At 44.4% G+C, this 12,779-nt stretch overlaps 6 protein-coding genes across 6 annotated transcripts; 3 read left to right on the top strand and 3 right to left on the bottom strand.

Moving 5' to 3' along the window:
- Window positions 1-281: 281 nt before the first annotated feature.
- Window positions 282-1,579, top strand: I206_105488 (uncharacterized protein; the record flags this gene model as incomplete). Its single annotated transcript, XM_019155355.1, has 3 exons — window positions 282-1,018; window positions 1,072-1,309; window positions 1,361-1,579. The coding sequence occupies 3 exons, from the start codon at window positions 282-284 to the stop codon at window positions 1,577-1,579; spliced, it is 1,194 nt and encodes a 397-aa protein (XP_019011509.1).
- Window positions 1,580-1,788: 209 nt separating this feature from the next.
- I206_105487 (uncharacterized protein) lies at window positions 1,789-3,383 on the bottom strand (the record flags this gene model as incomplete). Its single annotated transcript, XM_019155356.1, has 6 exons — window positions 1,789-1,984; window positions 2,043-2,499; window positions 2,550-2,662; window positions 2,723-2,933; window positions 2,991-3,162; window positions 3,234-3,383. The coding sequence occupies 6 exons, from the start codon at window positions 3,381-3,383 to the stop codon at window positions 1,789-1,791; spliced, it is 1,299 nt and encodes a 432-aa protein (XP_019011510.1).
- Window positions 3,384-4,707: 1,324 nt separating this feature from the next.
- Window positions 4,708-6,651, top strand: I206_105486 (uncharacterized protein; the record flags this gene model as incomplete). The annotated part of the gene is made up of 11 exons (XM_019155357.1): window positions 4,708-4,891; window positions 4,957-4,984; window positions 5,041-5,204; window positions 5,266-5,518; window positions 5,577-5,631; window positions 5,682-5,730; window positions 5,784-5,885; window positions 5,950-6,043; window positions 6,134-6,174; window positions 6,224-6,343; window positions 6,410-6,651. 11 exons carry the CDS (start codon window positions 4,708-4,710, stop codon window positions 6,649-6,651), a joined length of 1,332 nt encoding a protein of 443 aa, XP_019011511.1.
- Window positions 6,652-6,770: 119 nt separating this feature from the next.
- On the bottom strand, window positions 6,771-7,385 carry I206_105485 (uncharacterized protein; the record flags this gene model as incomplete). Its single annotated transcript, XM_019155358.1, has 2 exons — window positions 6,771-6,831; window positions 6,901-7,385. The coding sequence occupies 2 exons, from the start codon at window positions 7,383-7,385 to the stop codon at window positions 6,771-6,773; spliced, it is 546 nt and encodes a 181-aa protein (XP_019011512.1).
- A 186-nt stretch (window positions 7,386-7,571) lies between these two features.
- I206_105484 (uncharacterized protein) lies at window positions 7,572-9,027 on the bottom strand (the record flags this gene model as incomplete). The annotated part of the gene is made up of 7 exons (XM_019155359.1): window positions 7,572-7,875; window positions 7,929-7,991; window positions 8,043-8,351; window positions 8,532-8,636; window positions 8,689-8,803; window positions 8,854-8,971; window positions 9,025-9,027. 7 exons carry the CDS (start codon window positions 9,025-9,027, stop codon window positions 7,572-7,574), a joined length of 1,017 nt encoding a protein of 338 aa, XP_019011513.1.
- Window positions 9,028-9,527: 500 nt separating this feature from the next.
- Window positions 9,528-12,610, top strand: I206_105483 (uncharacterized protein; the record flags this gene model as incomplete). The annotated part of the gene is made up of 10 exons (XM_070203138.1): window positions 9,528-9,721; window positions 9,775-9,787; window positions 9,841-9,918; window positions 9,974-10,387; window positions 10,442-10,823; window positions 10,882-11,093; window positions 11,143-11,231; window positions 11,298-11,433; window positions 11,491-12,273; window positions 12,341-12,610. 10 exons carry the CDS (start codon window positions 9,528-9,530, stop codon window positions 12,608-12,610), a joined length of 2,571 nt encoding a protein of 856 aa, XP_070059239.1.
- Between the last annotated feature and the right edge of the window lie 169 nt (window positions 12,611-12,779).

The following is a 12,779-nucleotide window of genomic DNA, read 5'->3' as shown; positions in this document are numbered from 1 at the left end:
ATTTGGGTATATTTTAGATGGGTGTGGATATTGGTATTCGATAATATAAAATGTTGAGGTCAGTTGCTTTGTCTTCTTCTCCTTGACAGGTGGAATTGGATGCGCAGTATATACTATATACTATATATCGTCATTCCTCCATGCTGCAACGTGGCAATATCACGTGATCGGATCTTGTTAATTCTGTTGGTGGAGGACGATCACCAGAACCTAGAGTCATATTATCATTTCATGCTCAGCAATCGACAAGATTCACGTTGGATATAACGAATCAACAGACCATGATACTCAGGAAATCAACTAGCTCAGCTAGAAGGCTGCTGCATACTCGTGTACAGACTTTCTTTTCCCCGACGCCTTCATATGTTGAATCACATATCGCCCAACATGCTAAAACAGATTCCACCAGTCTTTTCCTCCTATCGACCTCGCTAGAGAACCTACCGCAACACCTTCCCATATTGCAAAAATATCTTCCGAACTCGATCGGATCTTTCTCGATCACTCCGCCAGGCCAAGAGCCAACTCTGTCCCTGGCCTCCTTTTCCGAAAGTGTGCAAACCTTCAGAAGTAATCTTACTGGAAGACCGCCCGCTGAAGTAGGAAGATTTCAACGGCCACAAACACAGCGGAATCAACGAGAAGAAGATCTGAAAGGCGCAGGACCGGGTGAAGCTGAAGCGTTACTAGCCGGAGAAGGTTGGGCCGGAATGTGGAAAGGTGAAGCTGCTATAGAACGTATATCGGAACTAGAAGGCATTGATGCCGCAAGCTTCTTACTACTTACCGATGGAAGACCAAATCCGGTACTGAAAGCTCTAGACCTGATGTACCCCTCGGCTTCGAAGATAGGTATACTCACTGCTGCAACCCCGTTCATCACTAATCGTCCGTATACCTTATTGCATAATGGTAGCATCTATGCAGAAGGTACATTGGGATTGGCCATCAAAAAGCGCCCAAATGTAAAGGTTGATTTCGGTCTGACACCGATGACAGAAACAGCTATTGTGTCTGGGTAAGTAAGATTCAGCTCTTGATAATGATAAAGCTGATCATCCCTTCCCACAGAGCGCAAGGTAACATGCTTTTATCGATAGAGGGTACAAATTCGAACCCTACACAGGTCTTGATACAAGCGATACAGCAAAGAGGGGGAACCGGGCTCACGAAAGAAGAAGACTTCTATTTAGGTATCTTGGATCATGGAGAGGTACAAAAGGTAATAAAGATATTGAGTGGAGATCCTAGTCGAGGCGCAATGTCGCTCGAAATGGAAGATTCCCTCAGATCCGGTCAAACAGTACAAGTGCGTGAACAACATAGCAGTGTGAACTAGTCGGCTGACCTCCGCGTGCAGTTCATGCATCGAGACAGTCCGATGTCAATACCCAAGCCATCACCCGATACCTTTACCTTCTCCTCTCTACCTCGCTCAGACGAAGCGGGAGACGTGGTGACAGGCTCACCCAGAGTAGAAGAGGGTTTCTTAGCTTTAAGCGAAGGTGGCTTTATCTACTCGAATCCAACTGCATCGATCTGTAATGCACCAGCTGCAACAATACGCGCATCATGGTGAAGAAGATGAAGCAATAAGGGGTTATGCATCATGCCATTATTGAATTTGCTCAAGTCGCTTGTGAGATATTTACTGAATGTCTACTGAGGAACAAAATTTACTATAAATGTCCCGACATGATTGACTGTTCGTTCCGTTATTGTTTGCTGAATCGTTTGTTTGCTACATTATTACTTAACTCTATTGGTTGTCTATAAATCGAAAAGTCCTTATCCGCAAAGGGATTGAATGGAATACTTGTGATCGGTAGGATTGGAAGGGATGAAGCCATTACTTAAACCGGATTGGTAAGCCCAATCGGCAGCAGACTCCGTCTTCCAAGTCCAGTGAAACCATCCTTGACCATTGTTTTCGTAAGTTTGAACTTGAACATCGTAGAATTTTCTCATAAATTCCTTGTATTCACTAAAAGTCAAAACATTGTCAACATATGAGATCCGTAAGAAGACTACCCAAGACTTACCTTGAGAATTGAGATACATCATTGGATTTATCGCTACAGGATCCATGATACGAGGAACCAGAGTAAGATCCGTCGTATCGAGCACCGATTCCACGACCATTGAGGTATTTTGCACAATCTGTACTAGCCAGAGACCATTCACCCACGACAAGCCAATTAGGGGATTGTGAGTATGTACTAGCTTTATCACAAATACCTTTAACGTGTTGATCCCAATTCCATCCAACGAAATCATCATTAAACACTTGGTAATTGTGTGTATCAATGAAAACGCTCTCGTATTCCGGTTCGGTCATGAAGCCGTTGTAGGTACTCAAAGGTTGAAATCCATCGTGAATGACCAGAACGAGACCAGATTTGTCGGAGTTACCATTTGGGTATCTAGCCGCTCCATAGGCATCTTTCCAGTATTGCCGAGTAGTTTGCAGTAATTGATCGTTCATGTATGTGGCAGGTTCTATTGCGTATGCATTAGCAAAGCCTTTTAAGTAGGGTCAACGAGCTCACCATTCAACAGAGCAAGCATGGTCACGACACCGAAGTAGGATGGATCAGAATACTTTTTGGACAGGGTAGCAATCACATTCTTGGTTCTAACGACGTTGTTATTATCGGTAGCCCTGTCCAGAGTATTAGCAACCGTTTTTACCGACGGAAGAAGGAAAAGACAAAGGACCCACCAATTGGCGCTGCCACGATGACCACTATTATCGTAGCCATTTTGAGAAGCTGGAGCACCGTGAAGATCGATCATGACCTTAAGACCATGCTTACCAGCCCATCCAATAGCCATATCAAGGTAATCAGCGGCACCTTGTATGTATGGCTCCCCTCCAGAGGTATCATATGCCCAGTATCCGATAGGTATTCGAACGTGATTGAGACCGGCGGCTTTCGTTTTATAATTAGTTGAAACTCCTTTACAGAGACATAAGGGTCGGAACTCACCGGCAATTTGAGCGAAATCATCTTCGGTAAACCAGGTATCCCAGTGCTTCTTCAAAGCAGATTGAGCGGAACCTTTATCTTGATACTGACAGAAAGTGTATTCATCTACAATATCATTATTTCCAGTGCTCTCGAAGAGTGATGGGATAATGAATGGTTCAAGCACAAGCCACTACGATCGCACAGTATCACCATGTCAGAAGCTTGTCAAACCATGATTCCTCGATGTAAATTACAACTTACACCACCAATATTTACTCCTCGTACCTTCTCGGCGCCATAGTCCCAACCAGTATTGACACTTCTTTCTGAAACCAAAGATCTATTCAAATCGGTAGGTGCGGCTTGAGCACCCACTATGAGGGCGGACACAAGTGCTGAGAGTAGCATCATAGTCACTCTGAAATATTGGCTATGATAGTAGATGAGGAGTATATGGAAGGATGGTGAGAGTTATGCGGGTGGTGATTTAGAAAGGTGTTAGGGAATGAATGATGTCGGATGTGAAGGAAATGAGGGAATGTTTAACTGAGTCAGGATTGATGTCGTTTTTGTGGTGCTGTTTTTGTATGTGAATTTGAAGATCGCAGCCAGGGAAATTGCAAAATCAGGTGTAACAATGAGGATAGTCGAGACTGGTTTCAAGGGACAAGGGACAAAGGAAGGTGAATTTTGAGCTGTGAATAGTATGACAACCTTTTTTTATCGCAAAGACTCAAAGATTGGTTGGGCGAAGATGAAGGGATGTTGTTTACAAGTGATGAAGTATATGTCTTTAGAACTTCTTCAATCTTTGGGAATCGTTTGTTGTCTTTTTACGAATAAGGGAGGCTACCAAGAAAACCCAAGCTAAGTTTGTATAGGAGCTATACCTTTCTATTGAATGGGTGCCAAGGCTTGCAAGCGACTTGTCGACAAGATCGCAAACAACAGTCATGCATAGCAAAGTTCTAAGTGATCGAACAGGATAGAGACGATCTATTCTTATATGGTCGGACAGGTACTTACAACTAAAATCCGCAACCAGCGAGCCGCCGGCCATGCTAGCCAAGTTAGCAGGCTTGAAATTTGGCCAACATCAAAATTGAATTACCTGCATAGCTTAAACGTTTGATAACCAAAGCGGATCGAACCAAAAGGTTACATCATATCTTGTTTCATTGACTGCGAACGTGATATTATGCTAGACCAAGCAGTTCATTTTAGATTGATTTTATCTTCACATTTTAGCGTGTTATCGAAATTATGAAACATTCCGGATTGCATAAAGCGTAATTAACCTTTTAGTACCCAATTCAGGGGTGAAACAATCGGCTTAATCCTAACTGAGGATGACCTCCACATTGCGGTAATTCCAGTGATTATACCTCATACCTGTTATATATGTATATAATCAGCGTTGCTGGCAAACTTGTACCGTCTTCGACAGATATGACTATAATCTCTTGAAGAGCATCTCGACTAGCGGCCTTGATAGGCAACCTCGCGCGCAAATGACTGTGACTAGTCATTTATTGTGCATCTAACGCGATACAGAAAAGAATTGCGGCGATCAGCGGAATGTCGGTCAAATCCGTTACTGCTCTGCGGGTATTAATGTCCCTTATCTTTCACATCCCATACAGACCAATTTGGACTGGCATTGTGAATACTCTTTGGTACGCTACTCATCTGTCAAAATATCAGGTCTGCTGTTCATTCATCATCATTTGACATTATGAGACGTACGCCTGAGGATCCCACCTCCAACATCCAACATCTTGTCAATCAAACGATTGAAAGCCTTCGAAATCTGGTCCCGAACGCACCGACTACTGTAGCTGACGAGATCCAAGATGCCGTTTTCGACGCGATCCATGCTATCGACAATGACATGAGAGCGCTGAATCTCGCCATACATGGTATGAATCCTCCGATCGATTGAATGTATACACCAGGATCAAGCTGACTATTCGCTATGAGACAGATAACCCGGAGTTGGGTTTCAGGGAGTTGTAGGTCTGTCCCATAATAATTATAATACTGCGCTAACATCATACGTGCTGCTCAGTAAAGCGCACGAGAATCTTGTCAAAGCTCTGGAAAAGCTCGGATTCAAAATGAGCAATCCAAGTAGCTTACCTACCGCATTTGTAGCTACTTATACGCATGGAGAAGGAGGCAGGGTGTTCGGTCTAAATTCTGAATTTGATGCTCTACCTGACGTAGGACATGGTGAGTATGTTTTCACGTTTTTGCCTTCCAGCTCATGGCACCTCCAGCTGACATTTACTAGCTTGCGGTCACAATTTGATTGCAGTTGTCGGAGTCGCTGCAGCGGCCGGGCTAAAAGCAGCTTTGAAAGCTTGTAACATCTCCGGTACTGTCAAATTGATAGGTACTCCTGCCGAGGAAGGTGGTGGAGGGAAAGTAATCCTTTTGAACGAGGGTGTGTACGATGATTTGGACGCTTGTGGTATGGCTCATCCAGGAGGAGGATATGGTCCAAGTCCTTTCACAGGATCTTGCCCGATTGATGGGCCGGCTACGTAGGTTTTTCCCTGATCTATATTGGTAGGACTGAATTGACGAGATTGACCTCGACAGCTTGGCTCGCTCCGGATTTGAGATTGAGTTTCACGGTCGAGGTGCTCACGCGGGAGTGAGTGGTTCTTTTCGTTACAGGTAAACGTCTAGCTAATTTTGGTACAGGCAGCACCTTGGATGGGTATAAATGCCTTAGATGCCGCCGTACAGGGCTGTAAGTTCATTGCTACTCTCTGTGAGACTTTTGACTGATTCAGCGTTCCGCAGATTCTGCTGTCTCGATGTTAAGACAACAGCTTGAACCGACCATGCGAGTGCACGGAATTATTCAGGGCTCCGAAAGATGGGCACAAAACATCATACCTAGCTGTAAGACTCGTTACAATAATCATGATCAGTCGAATTATACTCATTAGCCGATACGATTTGTTAGATGCCAAAGTATCGTATAGTACCCGAGCGCTTGATGTTAAAGCCTGTTTGGATCTGAGACGCAAGACGATTGCGTGCTTCAAATCCGCTGCTGAGTAAGTGAATTATCACGCGCATCTCATATTCTGAAGATCCTCACCATCCTTCTCGCCTTTTAGGCCGTACTGACATAATACTATACGTAGGGCCACAGGCTGTACATACGACGTGACCGCTCCTGACGAAGGTGAGATGTCCCCTTTAAGCTCAGACGACATTGTTAACGCAGACCGCAGAGGTATATGCCGATGTGCAAAATAACAAGCCCATGTCTCTATCATATCAAGCTTTCATGGAGAAGACTTTCGGCGATAAAATCGAAATGACGGGAATGTCAACAGCTAGCACAGACTATGGTGAGTTTTTCATCAAAAGACAGCGTAAATAGTACAAAATAACTGATAGACAAAGTCAAAATTCAGGTAATGTAACATACAAATGTCCAGCATTCACGCCCAATTTCGCTATTCCCTCTCCTGTAGGATCAGGGAATCATACGGCTGGGTTTACTGAATCAGCTGGTAAACCAGAAGCTCATAGATTAGCTATGAAAGTAGCGAAAGGTCTAGCTGTGATCGGAGCCAAATTCCTAAGTGATGACGAATTCGCTAAAGAGGTGAAAAAGGAATTCAAGAAGTTCAAAAGAGAAGTTGGCGAGGCTTAATGTTTGTATATGGTACATGGTGATTTTTGTGCGAATACAATTTGTATGTAAAACTCGAATGCTACATATGGTGAAGATATTCAGTTCATCAATTTGGCCGTTCAAATTCAATCTTCCTTTTATTGCAATTTACTCTCCTTCAACAACTGATCTCGCGCTCTAGTCAGAGCCAAGCCCATTCTGCCGGAAGTCCGATAATTAGTCCTCTTTCATCGACAGAAATCAGCTGTGCTTTAAAGAGTAACTTACCTGTTTGCTCCCCATTCATCTTCTCTACCTTCAGCTTCATCTACACTAAAGCCTATTCCCCATATCCTATCTGTCGGACTAGCTTCTACCAAAGTTCTTCCCTTCGTTTTAAGTAACACTTCTTTTAACTTTTCATTTTGACTAAATTTCAAATAATTACCCCTTTCTACAATTCCATCATTTACTTCATCCCATTTCTTCTTATCAAAATTTCTAATTTTTCTACCTCTTTCTTTTGCTTCTTCAGGTGTTGGTGCTTTGACAATCTCATCTGCTACTTCTGGATCAAATTTTAAAGCTTTACGATACATCATATAATGTTCTGCAGTTTTAAATATCAAATGAGGATGATCAAGATCTTTAAATGATGTTGCGAACCATTGTGACATACATGCTAACTCAAATGGGGTATTGTCGTTAACTTCCCAATACCAAAATAGAATATATGGATGATGTAAAACGGGATCAAGTGGTTCTTTGTACATTTTGAATTGTATGCATTTATTTATTCAATGAGGAGGTAAAAAGAAGTAATACTAAGAGGATCATCTCCAATCGTGAGTTACCGTAAATCAATGGGAACAGCAAAAGTGGAGGTCAAAACGTCATAAAATCAATGTTACATGCAGATATGTATAATGCCCCAAATACCCAAAATATTCAAGCCAAAACTACCCTTCGACACATTCTCGCCTCCTATACTCCCAATATCCCGTTCGCATCTTGTCATACTTTGTACTCAAGTCAGAGAACACCTCGCCTGCTTGGGAATTGGAACCTTGCTCAATCAGAGCGTCTCCCAAGTATTCCAGAGCAAGAGGAACAGGTAGCGGAGTATCCTTCGGCAGCGGCGTTGGAGGTCCCGGGTAGTTGAAGTCTTCAGGACATGTAAGAGCTTCAGATGGAGAGCGAGAGGTGTATAGTAAGATGGCAGGAAGCAGAGGTGTCAATGGTAGCTTGAAATGTCGCAGTAGCCTAAGTAAACTGTGTCAATACCAAATGGACAAGATATACCGAGCAAAACTCACCCTCGAAGGTAGTTCCAAGCGGAAACATTATGTGGTATCGAGTGAATCGCCTTCAGTGCATATCTGGAAAGTATTATCAGCTTGCCGCTGGTTGAAGATATGGGGCCTGCTCACTTCAGCTCATCCTCAAGTCCATCTTTGCCCTTTTCTGCGCCAGGTCGAGCGACTCTCAGAAACCACCTCCATCCCCAAGCACTATTGTTCCTTCCGTCCACTCTGAGCATTTCTTCACACCATTGTAGCTCAGCCTGCCACTGCTTCTGACTAATTCTCCCAAGCGTATAGAAGTGAGAATAAAGCCAGTGGAGGTATGCCCATGTATGGTAATTCTTTGGATCAGGCAGAAGGGATTGATGGATATAATCTATCTCGGATGACGGATCTAGAGGAGATATATGCGTTAAAAGTAGTAGTCGGTGATGCCTGCAACAGCGCAAGCGTGAGCGACATGAAATGTTTTGGAAGAGGCTATATAAAGAAGGTGAATTAGGGGGGGAGGAAAATGTGGGTTTTTACTGGTTGATAGCAAATTATATCGTTAAAGATATATGAGATAGCATGTTGGATGTGTGTTGCACAAAATCATAGGTCTTGTCCACTCACCAGACTTGATAACTTTTAAGGTTTTGTATAGCGAATTCGTTCATCAATTGCAGCTCATCCTCCAGGTCCTTATGGAGAGCAAGCAGCGTTGCCATACGAAACTGCCTATACCACTGTCAATACATTTTTTTCGGTCATAGGACGAATTATGGCTCACCATACGGTATAATGAGCAGGATTTATTCGTATTATCATTTCCGTCAATTCCAACGCTCGCTCGGACCTCTCCTCTGCTGCTGCTATCGCTCGAAAGTAATCCATCGCATCACGGTCTGTGTCCAATCTCAGCATTTGGGTAAGTGGTCAAGAAGCTCATACTTACACTCCTCCGAATACATGATAGGTACGACTGGATTCGGTCCATCATCTTGCGGTATTGGTTTGATGTCGTTCCACAAATCACGTTCTGAGAGAGGGATGTAAGAGGAGATAGAGAAAGACTGGCAGACAGATATCAGCGACGGACAGGAGGCAGCCTCAAGACCAAGCTTACCATTATGCATGAATGGTGAGAAATCAAATGATGTCGCTCAGAACGAAGAAATTCAATCCACCATCAGTCAATCTGGTTTCATCCACTGCGGATAACACAAAGAAGATATGAAGATGTATGTATGTGGAGGGAAATTCATGACAGAATAAAACAATAAGCATCTCACGCGGTTTCAGGTTCAACCCTGATATTAGGAATAAGCGTAATTCAGCTTATGCTGAATACCCGGGAGATTACAACCAGTTTCTAATGTTCCCATAAGTCGTGATGTCAGGATACATGATGATTATGACGTCGTGTAGCAAGACGCCGTCATAGGAGAGTTGAAAGGTATTCGAATCTTTGTCCAGATTGACAAGGGATGCGTGAACGTTATTGCCAAGGTGATAGATAACATTAAAACACATGTATGATCGAAGGTAAAATCCCCTCCATTTCCCATTTTGCATAGATCTCTGCCTTACAAATTGTAGCATAGCAAGAACAAAAATACTGTAGCAATAATGGCGACAACAGGTCTAGCATCATCCGCAGCTGGGAAATTCGATTCTGTTACACCTCCTAAATCCTCTTCTTTACCCGAAGATCTAGTTCGTCAGCTTTTGGTCAATCTTGATGATAAAATCTCAGAGCTTAAGAGCGATAAATCCCTCGATTTGGAAGGGCTACTTGCTTATCAACGTGTAGCGAATTATCTGTAAGTCATTTCTCAGATCCTCGGAAACCATTACGCTGACAAGTCTTTCACAGTTCTGCTGCTCAAGTAAGTCTGCACGATAAGCTATATACCGGACCATTAGCTGATCCCTTGCACAGATATTTCTCAGAGATAACGGTCTACTGACTAGGGACCTCAAGACTGAGGATGTGAAGAAGCGTCTTTTGGGTCACTGGGTGAGTCTATAACTATTCCTAAGTAATGACGTACCGCCCTAATCCTCGTTCATAGGGTACATGTCCCGGTCTCAACTTCGCTTATGCTCATACCAATAATCTTATCACTCGACACGAAAGTGACCAAGACTCTCCGTATTACATGTTCTTGACCGGTCCGGGACATGGTGCTCCTGCTCTCCTGTCAACACTTTTCATGGAAGGGGCCATCACTCGCTTCTATCCTGAATATCCAATGTCCCGGGAAGGTTTGGAAGATTTCATCGGCAAATTCTCTGTTCCAGGAGGATTCCCCAGTCACGTCAATGCTGAAACTCCTGGTGCCATCCATGAAGGAGGAGAGCTTGGTTACTGTTTGGCTGTAGCATACGGAAGTGTCATGGACAAACCTGATCATATCACTGTTGCGGTAATTGGTGATGGAGAGAGCGAGACTGGACCGACCGCCACAGCATGGCATGCCCACAAAGTAAGTATGAAGTCTGGAGAATGCCATAGGGCTTCACTGATCGTCTCTCGCTAGTATCTTGACCCGGCGGAAAGTGGTGCGGTCCTACCCATTCTACATTTGAACGGCTTCAAGATCGGAGAAAGAACCATTCCAGGTACCATGGATGATTTGGAAATTGCTTGTCTCTTCACTGGATACGGATACCAAGTCCGAATTGTAGAATACGTTGGCGCTAGTTCGGATCGCGAGCACGACGTTGCCATCAACTATGACATGGCTGCCTCCATGGAATGGGCCTATCAGGAGATTCGGAAGATCCAGACCGCTGCTAGATCAGGCAACCCCATTACTAAGCCTCGATGGCCAATCATCATCATGAGAACACCAAAAGGATGGACGGGGCCAAGAAAATTAGCTGATAACCCTATTGAAGGCAGTTGGAGAGCGCATCAAGGTAGGTTAAGAGACGAACCCCTGACTCTACTGAGCTAATGCAACCCTCCACTTTTCAGTACCCCTACCAGAGGCAGCCAAGGATGACAAAGAATTCAAACTCCTTCAAGATTGGCTCAAATCGTACGGACCTGAAGAGCTGTTCCACACCGAAGTCGACTCAAGTAGCTCGCAAGCTCACAATTCTGCAAGCAAGGCATCAGGTATAATCGATGATGTTGCTCTTCGTATCATCCCAAAAGATCAGCAAAGACGCATGGGTATGACAGATGTAAGTCATGTCAGTTTTACCCTTATGACCAACGCTGACCAAGTTGTAGGCTACATACAGAGGCTTCCAGCCTCTAAAGACGCCAGATTGGAAAGCCTTCACCCACAAACTCGATGAGCCAGTGTCGAATATGAAAGCGTTAGTGCACAGTAGCGTTTTTCCCTTTCAATGCATATGCTGACGGACCCCTAAATTCGCTTGCAGAGTCGGATCGTACGTGGCCGAAATCATCAAGCTAAATCCCTCGAGCTTCCGAATCTTTTCACCCGATGAGATCACTAGTAACAAGCTGGATGAAGCATTACAAGTCAGCCACCGGAACTTCCAATGGGACCCTGAGGTGAGCAGGAAACCTTCGGAATTACACCGCAGCCTTGACTGATCGTTTCATGGTTAGACTGCCAATAACGGTGGTCGAGTCATCGAGATGCTGTCCGAACATACTCTTCAAGGATGGATGCAAGGCTATACACTTACTGGTCGACACGCCCTTTTCCCTTCCTATGAAAGTTTCTTGGGTATTGTGCAGACCATGATTGAGCAATATGCCAAATTTATCAAGATGGCACTTGAAACCAGATGGCGAGGTGATGTTGCCGGTCTCACTTACATCGAAACAAGTACTCTCTGGCGACAAGAGCACAACGGTTACTCTCACCAAAACCCAGGATTGATCGGTTCTTTCGTAGCCCTCCCTCGACACCTCGCAAGAATCTACTTGCCAGCCGATGCCAACTGTAGTGTCAGCACCATCGACCACTGTCTGAGATCGAAGAACAACATCAACCTGGTCATCGGCTCGAAGAACCCTACTCGGGGCTGGCTTACCGCTGAAGAAGCCGAAAGACACTGCATCGCAGGTGCTTCGGTTTGGCCAAAATACTCGACTGACGGCGGCAAAAACCCGGATGTTGTGCTTGTTGGTGTCGGAGTAGAAGTGACCTTCGAGGTCATCGCAGCAGCAGCTATCTTGAGGAACAATGGAGTTAGAGTACGAGTCGTCAATATCAACGACTTGTTGATCCTCGGCGCCATGGGACATCATCCCCATGCGCTCTCTACCGATGCTTTCGACAGTCTATTCACCTCGGATAAACCAGTCATCATGAACTTCCACGGCTACCCCAAGGATTTGGCAAGTTTATTATTCAGTCGAAACGCTCATGTTGGCAGGTCCAGGGTAAGTGGGAGAGATCCTTAATAGTCGGGTATTATGATGCTGATTGGACCTGCTGGGTTGCTCTCAGTTTGACATCCTCGGTTACATCGAAGAAGGAACAACCACAACTCCTTGGTCGATGTTGAGATTGAACAACACTTCACGATACACTCTTGCCGATATTGCGGTTAGACGGATCTTCAGGGATCAACCTAACCACCCAGTCGGGATCAGAACGCATGAGTTGTCTAGCTTCTGGCAACATCAATTGGTGCTCCATGATAAGTACACTAAGGAGAATGGGGAGGATCCAGATTGGTGTGGCGAGATCCCTGAGCTCGAAGAAGGAGCGGTGTAAAGTTGTAGCATGTGTCACGTATAATTATATCATGTAGAGAGTTTGTAGAGTCAAAGTGACCATGAACAAAACAAGTTCGCAAGTTGATTCCGAGTGGCAAACCAAATACCCGAATATTACCCGAAATCAGCTCGATGGTAAATGCTGACAAAGATGAAAATATCTTGAA

Source organism: Kwoniella pini, chromosome 7 (genome assembly GCF_000512605.2).
Source record: "Kwoniella pini CBS 10737 chromosome 7, complete sequence".
In the NCBI taxonomy this organism is placed as follows: domain Eukaryota; kingdom Fungi; phylum Basidiomycota; class Tremellomycetes; order Tremellales; family Cryptococcaceae; genus Kwoniella; species Kwoniella pini.
Note: the sequence above shows the minus strand (reverse complement) of the source record. Positions and strands in the feature narration are given on the sequence as shown.